Genomic DNA, 14,615 nt, shown 5'->3' with positions numbered 1-14,615 from the left:
ACTAAAAAGTTGAAGCGAAGGACTGTGTCAAAAATAGTTCAAACATAAATATTTGATAAAACATCATCCGTTTGTTAAAGCAAAGGTTTATCACACGGGTGGTGTACACCAGACGAATGAGATAAAATGTAGTATTTACGACTAACCGATCACTGATCACTGATTTCATTACTGGTACCGATCAATCAACCAGTTAAAAAATAGCAATATTAATTACAAATTGTTAATGACAAACGATAACAAAGAAACAATGATATCTTTTCATTATGCATGGAAGCGCAATAGGCTGACAAAACGTGTATGCATTGTTACATGTAGAAATATAACATGATACAGAGATATTATATATAACATCATATGACGAAGATATTTGTCAGTACGTACACTCATTTTATAATATGTTAACTAACATTAGTTCAGATATAATAAATATCTAGTTTCCAAAAAAATATGCCTGTTTGAAATCCAAAGCACTCAAGAAAAACGAATAAATTTATTGTTTAGAAATTAAAATCCCTCGCTTGATTCATATTTTATTTTTCCATTTTGAAGGCTCTATAGATTTGTAACAATCTTGATATAAAAGTTTGTTCAAATGCAAACTTTTTTTTATTAAAAAAATAATCAAGCTTACTAAAAAACACATTTAATCTTAATTTTTTGTATACTTTAAATAATTATTTGTTTTTTCAATCCGTTTCGTTAAAATTACTAGTCTCAATTGTCTTTGGATTGAAGATCTGGTTTAATACATATAAAGATTAAATTGAATATACAATAGAATATACGAAAGACATTTTCCCTCTCCTATTTCCTGATTTTCGAATCTCGTGACATTTTTGTTTAGAAATCATTTATTCAAACACAACATAGATTAAGTGACCTCAGTTACCCTTCTCAAATTGAGAATATTTTTCAATCAAATAGAACCAAACAATAAAAATGCATTATTTACACAAACATAATAATGCACGGCTACGTTTGGATTTCCACAATTGAGTCATGGTGGTTTATCGTACTGAGATTTTGGTGAAAAGTCTCCTAATTCATAATAAGCAGAGTTGTCTTCTCCTTGCTTGTTCTCGTATTTTGGTGAATGTTTGGTATGTTTGGGTTCATTGCTATGTCCTTCATTATGTTTATTGAGATTTTCTTGGTCTTTTTGTTGTCTGCACATACCGATTCTTAACAGTCTAAAAAAGCCAAGAAGAATCGGTTTGAACATTTTTTTTCTACACATAAATGATCAACAGTTAGCTAATCAAACATAAAACAGACAATATCAAAAAAATAGATTCTGTATCTACCTACCTGACTATTAGAAACACAATAACTATCCCACTTAAGATGTTAATGGCCACAGAGACATAGAGAGGGGTGGATGAATGTGTCTCTGACTCAACATTCATTGAACTGGTGTCCATCACTGAAAAGGGAAAAGAAAAATCTTAACTCTATTCTCAATTTTCAAAAAAAAAAAATGAATAAGAGAAACCTACATTATTCTTAATTTGAAAAACAAATTGATAGGTTGCTATATTGAAAAAAAAAGCAAAACAACTACTATATATATTTTGCTACATGTGCTATGTTTATTTACTATATTTCTGCATGTTCCATCTAAAATCAAAATAAGACAATGGAAATCATGTTTCCATCAATGAACAAAACCACATTGTGACTTCTGTACAAACATTAATATTGATTGGCATCACTATTCATACCTTGATCACAAAGATTGCCATGGTAACCAACAACACACCCATGTGGACATTGACCAGTCACGTGATGACATTGTTCTCCATACGGGTATAAACAGTTCCCACAATTCAACAAGCATCTTGGTCCATATGTATTGTTATTGCAAACTATTTGTATTATATCAAAATCGGGATGAAAGTGTTTTCATTTATTTCTTCTCGTTATGATTAAATACATTTCAAATTTTTGTCAGTAATAGTTACATGAATACATTTCTTATATTGAGACGATATATCAATTCATTATTTTTAATTTCTTTAACCACACATTACCTTCATTACGTTCGCTGCCATAGTAACCACTATCACATCCGTTGGGACAAGTGCCATTTTTATAATGACACTGTTCTTTGTCTAGACAGAATCCACACGGCTGACTACAGTTCATTCCAAACTTCCTATCATTGCATTCTGTAATAAATGCGCAGTCGTGTAGTTTAAAACATATATTGTATAATATTGATAAGAATTAATACCGACTCGAATCAAGATTTATTAACAAAATATTTATTCCTTATGATAAGGTATTTATATATTCATTTCTAATATATATGTTCTACAAACAATACACATCATTTATTCTAAAAATTGTTTTTATTTTCTTATTAGCTATGGAATGACGGTTTCAATTAAAGAAATCCACACACAATATGTTACCTTTATCGCATGTTTGGCCTTTCCACCCCACTTGGCATCCTCCCTCACACTGCCCTGTCACCCTGTTACATCTGTATGGAACTCCACAGTTGATGCTACACTGTTCCTGACAGTTGAAGCCATAACGACCACTGGGGCAGGCTTTTCAATTTAACGTTGAAACGATACAGTAAAAAAAATAGTTATCTTAATTATAAAATAGATAGTATTTATTAACAAAAAAATTTCTTTTTTAATATATTTACATGCATATGAAGTGTATATTTCCCTTTTGTTTGCATAGGCAATCTGCGACGTTCAATTACATCGAAAAATTACAATAATTATAATTTCGTACCAGAGTAACATATAAAAAAAACCCATTGAGATGGGTGTTTATAGATTTATACTGTAGATTCCTATTAAAACGCGAGGAATTTATATCCGCGTAAAATCGCGAGATACACCCTTTACGAATTTTAAACTTTTGCCATTATTTTCTAAGAGTTTAGAACCACAAGAAATAGAGAAAAAAGTTCCACGTTCTTGCGATGTGATACAAAACAGCAAGAATTAAGTACTCGCGTAATAAAATGAATTTACGGTATACTAGTATTCATTATTGAGACGAGATTTTATTTGCCCTAATTGAAGTAAATACATGAACATTTCTTTAACATGAATGCACATATATATATTTTGTTTTAAACAATTTGATGTTTCGTCGAAACTTATTTGACTTCAACTTATTCAAATACGTAATACAGGTGAGACCAATAGCAATAATTTTTTTTATTATACCTAAGTCGCACCTGGTGCCATAATATCCGCTGTCACAGCCGTTCAGACAATTTCCGTTCACGTGATGACACTGTTCGTTGTTTTTACAAATTCCACAAGTTTGCTTACATTCCAGGTCATACATTTTATTGGTGCATTCTTTAAGAAAACATAAAGCTGCTCACCATTCGTCCCATAATTTATACCAAACAACCTTTTAATTCATGATAATAGTATTCATTATATAATCATATGAATTTAAACGTCAAAAGGTGAAAGAAAGTCTCACCTTCTTTACAATTTGGACCTTTGTATCCAGAAACACAGCCGAGACACGTTCCATTTACAATGTGACAGTGACCTTCCTGACAGTTCTGTGGACACGATAAAGAACAGTCTTTTCCGTAATATCCTGATATCGGACATCCTTGTTAAAAAACAAGACAATACAAAAGTGTGGTCAGCATGATAATAGAAGAAAATGTAATTTTCATGCACATTATCTTGATATAATCTTGAATCTGTGTAGGAAAAACACTAATATACCTATTCATATTACAGTTAGGGTAAACTGCTACATCAAACAATATTTTTATGGATCGTTAAAGCATCATTTCTGAATCAATATGAAGGATGAAGGATATATGATCATAATTTTTTTTATATAAATATTTGTTTTGTATTTTTATAAAAAGTGAAAAAAGTGTGTTTGTTGCGAGTTTATCTTTTTATTTGATTTCATGATTTTAATCACTTGACAAAGCTTAGTGTTTTCTGAAAGAAAATGATATGATGTAGCTATAGCATTTTAGGGAAACGTTGTGGATTCTTTTGGGTAGACTGTTTATTCTAAAGTTTGTTGAAAAAAATAAGATGTGTATTTACTTTTAAGCCGACCTGTCGGAGCCAAGGGTTATATGGATTGAGGGATTGCCCATTTGACCAAAAACTTCCTAGTAATTGTTGTTCCCAGGATAATCTTTACAAATGACTGCCCCTTCTTTGTAATTTGCCGATTAAAAAAAATGATGGTAACTAGTATTGATGATTGATTGAATGATTTTACGAAATATATGAAATGGGACAATCCAATCAGAAAAGCATAGTTTCATTGTTGTATAAACGGGATACGAAGGGAGCGACAATTGAGGAATTTCCTTCTTACGTGCAAAATTTGTATTTTCGACACCGTTTGCTACTTCTATATTGAACTTAGATACCAGGAAAAAATGTATGGTTTAATTACACAGTTTGTGAGTTAAATCAACCTACCGTACACTTCTACTTCACAAAGATCATTAAAGGCATATTCAGAATATCCAGCAGGATAGGGAGGGTGTGTTCTGTTGTTGTAGTAGATGACGTATCTCCCATGTACTAAACACGTGGTGTTCATGTGATCGGGCATTGTTGTCCTGGTGTAGTTAGTGTCCTTGAAACACAGTACCCCGTCCTCTTTTTTGGTTGTGTTTGATATGTAGACCGTAAATCCCAGAACTCTAGCTGTATAACCGTTGGTTTCACCTAACATCACAATGAAATTAAAGAAATCTCAGGAAAATTGGAAGATTTAATTGTGAAAACAATAAACTGGATGATTTGATAACATTGAGAGAGTGATGACTACCCATGGACTGTTGCACATGTTTTATAAAATTAATATTAATATTAAAGTATTGAATGCATTTTATATGCCATATGATTTGTCATAAATCTTAACTGTGTTAGAGAAACCCCTAATGTAGAGAATTTTTGTGTATAATTATTGTGGTTGTTTAAATGTTGATCACGTCGTTCTATACGATTGTATATGTACAAATAAATTGGTTTAAAAGAGTCGTATTTTATCAAGTTACATGTACCAGGTATACTATATTGTTCCTGAAAAAGTCAGTTCATTAAGCAGAGGGTAGATTATGCATATGTTCGAATCTTGCTTATCTTAAATGAAACCTTTAAATCATTATCATAACAAATCACAGTAGAGCCTGAATGAATTTAGATGATTACACTTAACAAGTGTAGAGTACATTTTTGTTTTCATTTTAGTAAAAAAAACTAATATTATGTATTGAAAAATTCAATATTAGTATCACCCCATGCTACGTTGTCTGTTCTATGTTGAATAAAGATGTGATGTATACTGAGTATTTCTCCGAGATCCACCCGCCATTCTGCTGTTGTTTGTTTGTTTTCTGAAAGTGTACATTGTCCCCCAAAAGCAGACAGATCAGATTTCTGTCCATCCACAGCACGATCCGCTTCCCACTGACTGTTGTAAGGATGCTGCTGCCATGCTGCCTTATATAAAGCTATGTTCTCTATAAAATTATTGTATAAATGAGTAAATATGCTAAATGTCAACGTCAAGGTTTAATGAACTAAACAACAAATAGATAACATCAAAAGGGAACCATTAAGCAGCCTGGTATCATTTTGTTCATTTCGGAAATTGTTAAACATAGCATTCATATTGTACTTGAGAAGAACATCCAGTGATAAAAAAAATGTTTTTTTTTCTTGCAGGTTTTTGGGGGTATACTTTTATCTTATTCAAATTATTTTTTAAAACAAGGCATATAACAGCACGAGTTTGATATCTTCTTTGATTAGAATAATGAAAAGATTTCATCTTGAAAACTTAACCCATGAATTTATAAATTTAATTCATTAACATACACGGTGCGTTAATGCGAGTTGCTTTGTTAAAATTTTGCTCCATCGCTACATAATTATGCAGGTACATAAATGTACCTGCAGTTACAATAAATATATGATTTATACACTCTTATCTCAAATTTATGAAACATTATCTAACATAAAGCATCTTATTAACTAAACTATTGTAACTTTCGCCAAAGGACACCGTAAAGAAAGATAATTCATGCATTATCGCTAAGATGGGGTTTGACTTATATCCAAGCTAAACAACATGTCAATGCTACAGTCACTATCACCCTGAGCGATTAAATTATCGTCTTTTTCTTGGTCATATGGATGGTATATTGTTACAAAATCACTTATCGTAAAAATCAAAATGTTTCGATGTGTATGTACTTTCATTTGTGTTTTTAGAAATTAATTCAACATGCAACTATTTAATGAAAAAAAAATATGTTTTAATCATAGCTTATTATGTTTGCATAATATATTTTTACTGCTTAAAAAGGCATTGGAAATGCAGCTGGTCAGTGTATTTTATTAAAACCTATCTGTACTATGTAAAGGAAGAAAAGTTACCTTGCTGCACTTACATGTAAATTTAAAACAAAATATCAAAGTCCAGTTAATCTTCCCCATTATAAAATGATGTTGTTTACTTTGATGAAAACAACTCGCTTAACCTTTTAAAATGCTACTTGGATGTGCCACACCTTTCTCGTAAAATACATTCTAATAATGTTGGGGTTGACTCTATATGCCTTTAACCATCATATATGCAAACGTATTTTGCCAGCTGTGCTTTCAACAACCGTTACATGTATTATTCATTATTTAAATTGCGGCGATTTTTGTGAAAAACAATACTATGTTATACGTAAACAGATTTTGATCATTTTGCTTAACTTCATAATACATACTCTCTATTGTATCAAATCAAACACATTTTATTTATATTTGTTAATTTAAACTACGGGGTCAGAAACCGAACGAATTTTAATGCTACTCGGTCTAGAAAATCATCAATAATTCATCAATCACAGCGATAGAAAAGATCCAGGCTATTAGTACCAATCAGGATGAAAACTTCTAATATCATTAACTGAAGTATTTTTTCTTTATACAGTCTGATTTAAGGGAGTAGGTTATTCAAAATAATGCATTTAAAGGAGAATTTCAAAATGACCGGTGTTTTTCCGTTTTGCTGGTGATTCAAAATGCCCATAAGTGCCAGGCAGTACATAAATAATTGTGGTCTTTAAGGGCCTCCTTAAACGTTGCTGCGTAGAATATTTTAATTCGTTTCATGGAAGACAGTTAATGTTATTTTGTAGCATCAAACAGCCAGTTATAGATATTTTTAATTATATACAGTACTTTGAAGCCAGTATCTAAAAACAAAATTAGTAATTACAAATACCCACAATCGTATCTATACACATGCAGAGATACAACATGATTAGGTATTTCAAAGTAAAGTTTGAATGTAAATGAGCTTAATTACCATATGCTGTCCCTAAATTGACCAATATAGAAGGTAACAAAAAATAAACATTCCTTTCCATTTGAAGCAATGCGTTGCATATGTTTACACATTGATACAGGAAGTTAAATGGAAATTAGGGAGCTGCCTGTAGACCTGTTCTGTATATTTCTAGCGACAATGACATTTAAATGTCTTTTGTTCAGTAAGTTTGTATATCAGTGCACTGACCTTAAAGAGTGTGGTAGTGTTATATAACATAGAACAAACAACGTACCATAGGGTAATACAAGTATTGAATTTTTCAATGCAATACATTTTTTGGTTAACAAATAGATGTTTTTAACTATTTTTTTTCATAAGTATATACTAAATTGTGTATGCAAGTTTAAAAGTATTATTTAATCTTGACAATAATTTTTTTGCACAGTCCGTGGTTTTTTTAAGATGCTGTAGGTGTCGACCAATCGATAAACGGGGCGTGTAGATTTCAGTCATGTCAGTTTCCGTGGCTGTTTCGATCAATTAATGCACGGGGCATGTAGAATTTAGTCCTGTTAGTTCCAAAAAGCTGTGAATTAACTATAAGTCTCCGTAAGAAATATGGGGGGGGGGGGTCATACTTGAAACATGTATGTATATATATATATATATATATATATATATAAAGCACTAAAAATGGCTAACGACACGAACAATAGAAATTGTCAAATTTTCGGGACAACCCGTCCCTTCTTCAGGACCAAGAAGGGACGTCCTGAAGAAGGGACGGGTTGTCCCGAAAATTTGACAATTTCTATTGTTCGTGTCGTTAGCCATTTTTAGTGCTTTATATATTCAGTTTACTGGCTTAGTATCTATATATTAGATCCGACACCTTAAAGATGCCTAGTGTTGTTGATTCTATTCAGTGCTTTTTATATATATATATATATATATATATATATATATATATATATATATATATATATATATATATATATATATATATATATATATATATATATTAAATATATATTCTTACGATATGTCTTTATCATTCTGATTGAAAGTGATCAATTAATTATATATATTTTTTTTAAATGCTTTGTCTGCTAAATACACATTCCCCATAATAGTGTTTTTTAACACAGATTGTAAAATTACAACTCAAGTGCATTTACTTCTCCGTGTGCTTAACATAATATTTGTGTTTGAAAAGCAGATTCATATTTTTTCGTCCTACCATATTGTTGTTTTGTTGAGAAATATAATGAGTCTGAATCATAGTTTGTATAAACATTTATTAATCGTTGTGAAACTTAGATAAACATATTGCATTACACTATTGTTTTTGAAAGCATTATGTAATTGCCTACTTTTCACAAAATATGTTTAAGAGCTAGCTACCGGAAAAGAGTAACCATTAACTATTATCATTTTGAGTGAGTATTCTCTTCCGTTCCCCAGCTATAATATGACACAACGTCTAGACAATCGTCTGGAAAACACATTCGCATTTAGCCTTTTGATTTCTAACTACTACACTTTTATCGTGCAACATAAAAATGTGTTATACCGTAGTTAATATATCTTCATAGAAATAATTTCGTTGCATCTTTTTGCCTTTGCTACAAGTCTCTCTAACAAAATGTTTCTGCAAAGTGGGATATCGTTTTTGATATGCAATCATAGGCTTAGAAAGAATCGACCTGTATTTGTTTAGAGATAAAGCAAGGACATTAAAACACAAACCCTTAAAAATTAGATTTATTAATAAGACATAACAAACAAAAAATGACTTTAAATGACACCAAAAAAATATGTAATTGTTTATAAAAAAGTAATATAATGACGTGTGTTTAACTGGAGTAAGTAGTTTTAGGAGACATTCTGAGTAGTATATTATCATATTTTAGCGCATATCGCACCACATTTCCGCTTATTCAAATACAAGTGCGTACTATCGTAAATGATAAACACTGTTACAAAGAGATGCGTGGCTCAATATGCCCACATTAATAATTTTTGTTTTGCAAAATGGTTCTTTTCACGAGCTCATTTACTGTTTTAGTTGCTGGATTCTTTTTACTTTATGTTTTAAAAGATAAACAAAGTTTGCATTCAAAATAAAACACTGAGGTTGTTTTTATTGTGTTATATGTCAAAACTGTTTGGTTTATTTTAGCTTTCGAATTGCATCAGCATACATGTAATTGTAAACACATACAATTTTTAAATAATAAAAGAAAACGTTCCTATACGATACACTTACAGGACTAGCCTTTCAACAACATATTTTTAACCAATTTCCGAATACACATATATTCAGGTTTTATGATGTTATAATTAAGACAGTTTATCGTAATGGGACTCTTGGATGATTTCTCCAAGCTCATGATAAGCGGTGTTGTTATCATCTACGTTGAGATGGTACGTGGATTTAGAAGAAGGCTGTGCCTGTTCTGGATCCTTACCAACTCTCTGTAAATGTGAATCAAGATTTTCGTTGTTTGTTTGTTGACTACAAATAGTGTTTCGTAGTTTTCTAGGGAAGAAAAAAGAATCAGCATAAAGCATATTTGGTAAAGAGAAGAAAATAAAAACAGTTATCAGTTAAAATTATTGATAAAACAGTTATTTTATTAGTTAAATAGATGTAAAACTACATACCCGATTATAAAAAACGCATTGAGCAGCCCACTAAGGATTAGAAACGTCACAAAGACATACAGCAGTGTGGAATTTGATTGTTTTGACTCAACATCCAAGGTAGCGGACTCAAATGCTACAATTTTGTTTCATATTTTGATTTAAAAACAATTAAATGACAAGGCATTATAATTCGACACAATCTTTCATTTGAATAAACCGTTGATACCTCGGTCACAACGTTCACCCTGAAAACCAACGTCACATCCACGTGGACATCGACCAGTCTCGTGATGACACTGTTCTCCATATAAGTAGAGGCAGTTTCCGCATGTTAACGAACACCCTTGTCCATAGGTATTGTTACCGCAAGCTAAGAGAATATCAAAATTAATTTTTTAAAGACGTTCATACAGTAAGAGTATAGGAAAAATGTATATCTTGCAGAATTAATTTTTCAAAAGTTTTAAGGTATATAGTCACGGATTGTTGGACCTTTTCATGATATAATAGGTTGAAAAAACCTGTTTTCCAGTAGCAGCCAGATATGGCTTTAAGCTTATATTTTTGTAAAAATAGTATGATATTAGATCTGGATTTATGTAAAACAATTACCTTGTTTACAATCATTCCCCCGATAACCACTATCACATCCGATCAGACAAGTACCATTAATGTAATGACATTGTCCTTTGTTTAGGCAGAATCCACATGATTGGTTACAGTGTAGACCAAATTTACCTTCATTGCACTCTGTAAGATTAATATAAGTGAAAATTTCATAAAATTAATCTGCAATTAGAGCACTAGTATAAAAGGAAACACAAATGTGTTACTTGTATCGCAGGTGACGCCTTTCCACCCAACTTGGCATCCTCCCTCACACTGCCCTGTCACCCTGTCACATCTGTATGGAACTCCACAGTTGATGTTACACTGTCCCTGGCAGTTGTAGCCATACCGACCTTCGGGACAAGCTATTTAAATGACAAATTGAATCCATGTAAAAGAAAGTTATTCATATTGACAGTTTTAATGACACTTTACGCCATACTTTAGGCATGTTGTTTGAATATCTTAGTTCTAATTTAAGAAAAATAAATATATAAACCGATTAATAGAAACTTTTACGCAGAGGATTCCACCATTCCATTTTAAAAATATACTTGTAACGTTCACAGTTTACATACCTTTGTCACACTTGACACTATACGAGCCATTATTACATCCGTTTAGACAGCTACCATTCACATTATGACACGGCTCATTATTTCTACAGTTCCCGCAAACCTGAAGACATCCAATGCCGTATGTTTTGTCGTTACATTCTGTGATAAAAGATAACATGATAATTTTTTTCTAAGTATTCCTCTGAGGATAATTCAATCTCTTTAATGATTTATTCATGCAGTATCGATAATATTTACTATTTCTTTTATGGTTCGTGATTTTATTTATGTCTTTAATGTGAACTTAAGAAAATCGTTTTGTCTAATTATGACGTTCATATACATGTATCACTACTTACGTGCAATACAATTTGGACCCTGGTATCCAGCAACACAACCAAGACACGTTCCATCCACGATGTTACAATGACCTTCCTGACAGTTAACTGGACATGGTAAGGAACAGTCCTCTCCGTAATATCCTGGTGTGGGACATCCTTTTAATGGATATGAAAGAGAGGGATATGTATGCAATTCCAAGAGTGTTTTATATTTTATGAACATTTTTTACAAGCTCGTTGTTCATTTTTAATTTCATAACTAAAACATAATTTCATATGATATAATTTCATATCATAATTCATATAGATTCATACCATGCCCACTGACGGTCTAATATAGACCACAATATGAAACGTGGATCAAATTTAAAAAAATTGTTCTGATGAAGCTATAAAAACAAATTTAGAAAAAAAATATATATACAAAAAAACGTAATCATCTGATTAAAAACTTAATAATATGTGGTATTGATATATACAATTGATAGCTAAGTTTTGTTGAGTAATGATCTTCTCCCGATTATTATTCAGCCCCGATTCTACAAATAATTTAGCGCCTGTTTCGGACCAACAGTTTCCTGTTAAATGAATATGGCTCCCCATTGAACACTCTCGCAAAAAGCAGAAAGATAAAAACATTTAATGACAATGTAGATATACATGTAATGCTAACACACTTTTAACGGATTTGCAACATCTACTTATCACTCGGTACACTCTTAATCTATTACAATTGAGTGGCGTCATTATGGTCTGCACATTGATCCAAAAGAATCTTTTGGCGTCAATAAATTTTGATCCACAATTCAATGTAAATTGCATATGGCTTTCATCTTTCATTTTCGCGCGAATCAAAGTTTAATTTTTTGGTGACCAGAAAAAAAAAATATTTCACGAATTTCATACTATTAAAGGGTAAATACATCGATTTTCTACTCGTAGTTAATTTTCAGAAGATTTTTTAGTGAGCCATAGAACAATGAACTGACATGAACTCTGACGTCATAATCAAGTAAAATATGTGGAAAAAAGTGGAAAAAACTGTAATAACGGAATACGTAAATTTAATAACCGAAATCTGCCGAATTTACAAAATCCTCTATTTCTAGAAATCAAACAGATGCAATAGTTTCATGCAAACCAAGTGTATAACATTCTAAAGTGTTGTTTTGTTATAATTTCAGGCATGTCAAGGAACATTTTAGTCTTTATGAACACATTTATTATTAATACATCCTTGTGATTTGATTGAAAAACATACCATAAACCTCTACTTCACACAGCTCGTTGTATGCATACAAATCAAGATCATTAGGATCCGGAGGGTTGGTCCTGTTGTTGTAGTAGATGACGTATCTACCGTGTGTGATACACGTTACGTTTGTAGGGTTGGGTATTGTGGCTCTGGTGTAGTTGGTGTCCTTAAAACATAGTACTCCGTCCTCTTTATTGGTTGAGTTTGATATGTAGACAGAGTATCCCAGGAATCTTCTGGTATAATCATTATTCGCATCTGAAATTAAAAAAAAAACGCAAATATTTGGTGTTATTTATGTGCAAACATCTATGACTTGTTGTTATGCGTATAATCTACTACAAGTTGTTTAAATCTATCACTGGAAAAAAGTAACTTTGTGTGGAACCGTTGAAATCTGCATTACCCCATACTGTATTTTCCGTCCTGTACTGTATAAAGATGTGGTGTATACTGAGTATTTCACCCAGGTCTACCCGCCATTCTGCTGTTGTTTTTTTATTTGCTGACACTGTACACTGTAATCCATAAACAGACAGGTCAGACTTTCGTCCGTCAACAGCACGCTCTGCTCCCCAGGGTCTATCGGGGTAAGGATGCTGCTGCCACGCTGTTTTGTTTAAGGCTAAATTTTCTACGAATTTCAAATAATAGATTTTTGGAAAGGTTATCAACTCATGACTAAGTTTAGCACAAATGTAGGTTTAAATAACATTATCTTTTAATTTTAGAATCGTTTTAAATGTCTGAGTCGAGTAGGAGTAGGGTATACATGCAAATTGTACTAGATATTACTTCTTTGTTGTATTTAAAGGATTATGCAACAGTTTTTTTTTTATAAAGGGCATGGACTGATTTATCATTTCTTACTGTATCTCAGTTATCTACGTATACTCTAGATGTCAAGGTTGTTTTTCTAAAACTTCCTTTATTTGTACAAAGAAAAGGGAACTTAACATTAACGTTCATATATTGAATATCACTGTTACATAGGGGACGGGGGAGAATGGGTGGCGATATAGTTCTTATGAGAGATAAGCGTTAGATGTTAAGGGAGGGATCTTACTGTTAATTTGAGCATTAAAACAAATTTACATCACAATGTGAAATTTATATACATTGTCATTTGTACGATATACATGCATAGAAGTGAATATTATCTGTTGATATAAGAAAGTAATAGATAATTCAATGATTAGATTATCTTACCGTACGCTCCCCCTAAATTAATCATCACAATGAATAAACAGAAAAGTAAAGCCGCCTCCATCACAATGTAAGGATTTCATGTAATGATTATCCAGGAAGTGAAAACAGTCATTAAGACTTTTTACGTATACTGAGCATTTACACCAGTCAAGGACATTTAAAGCATAGAAATGTTTTACACTACAAAGTGCAGTTTTAATACATGATCATTTGTAAAATATATTCATTCATGTAAATATTATATGTTCATTTCCGGAAGTAATGAATAATTCAGTGAATACAATATCCTAACATTTGCTCCCCTAAATTGATCATCACAGTGAATAAAAAAAAAATAGAACTGACTCCATCACAATGTGTATGTACCTCATGTAGTCATTATCCAGGAAGTGAAAACGGGCGTTAGAAACATGCTAGGATGATTAAAACCTGTTTATTAATATTAAATCTTTATATTTTTTTGCGCGGATATTTAAATAAATTACAAGATATTATTTAGATTCTTTCTGACAATAAAATAAGTGGTTGCTGTTTTTGAAGGCGGTGTGCTGAGGACATGATAGACATATTCAAAAAGACACTACTGGAATCGATGAACAAAGAGCAAACGAGGTAATAGAAAGGGAAAGATACCGCTAACAAATATTACCATAAAATGTATTAGAAGGAAACATAGTCATTGGACCCGTT

At 31.7% G+C, this 14,615-nt stretch overlaps 1 protein-coding gene across 1 annotated transcript; it reads right to left on the bottom strand.

Annotated features, from left to right (window-relative positions):
• Positions 1 to 1,695: 1,695 nt before the first annotated feature.
• Positions 1,696 to 14,168, bottom strand: LOC128174540 (uncharacterized). The gene is made up of 18 exons (XM_052840070.1): positions 13,926 to 14,168; positions 13,123 to 13,350; positions 12,723 to 12,974; positions 11,480 to 11,617; positions 11,142 to 11,279; positions 10,788 to 10,928; positions 10,567 to 10,704; positions 10,181 to 10,324; positions 9,973 to 10,087; positions 9,656 to 9,847; positions 7,342 to 7,433; positions 5,273 to 5,497; positions 4,449 to 4,700; positions 3,466 to 3,603; positions 3,198 to 3,335; positions 2,418 to 2,558; positions 2,034 to 2,171; positions 1,696 to 1,868 (listed from the first exon to the last, which is right to left on the bottom strand). The coding sequence occupies exons 1-18, from the start codon at positions 13,984 to 13,986 to the stop codon at positions 1,696 to 1,698; spliced, it is 2,844 nt and encodes a 947-aa protein (XP_052696030.1). The 5' UTR covers positions 13,987 to 14,168.
• Positions 14,169 to 14,615: the final 447 nt, after the last annotated feature.

The sequence above is a fragment of the Crassostrea angulata genome, chromosome 2 (genome assembly GCF_025612915.1).
Source record: "Crassostrea angulata isolate pt1a10 chromosome 2, ASM2561291v2, whole genome shotgun sequence".
In the NCBI taxonomy this organism is placed as follows: domain Eukaryota; kingdom Metazoa; phylum Mollusca; class Bivalvia; order Ostreida; family Ostreidae; genus Magallana; species Magallana angulata.
Note: the sequence above shows the minus strand (reverse complement) of the source record. Positions and strands in the feature narration are given on the sequence as shown.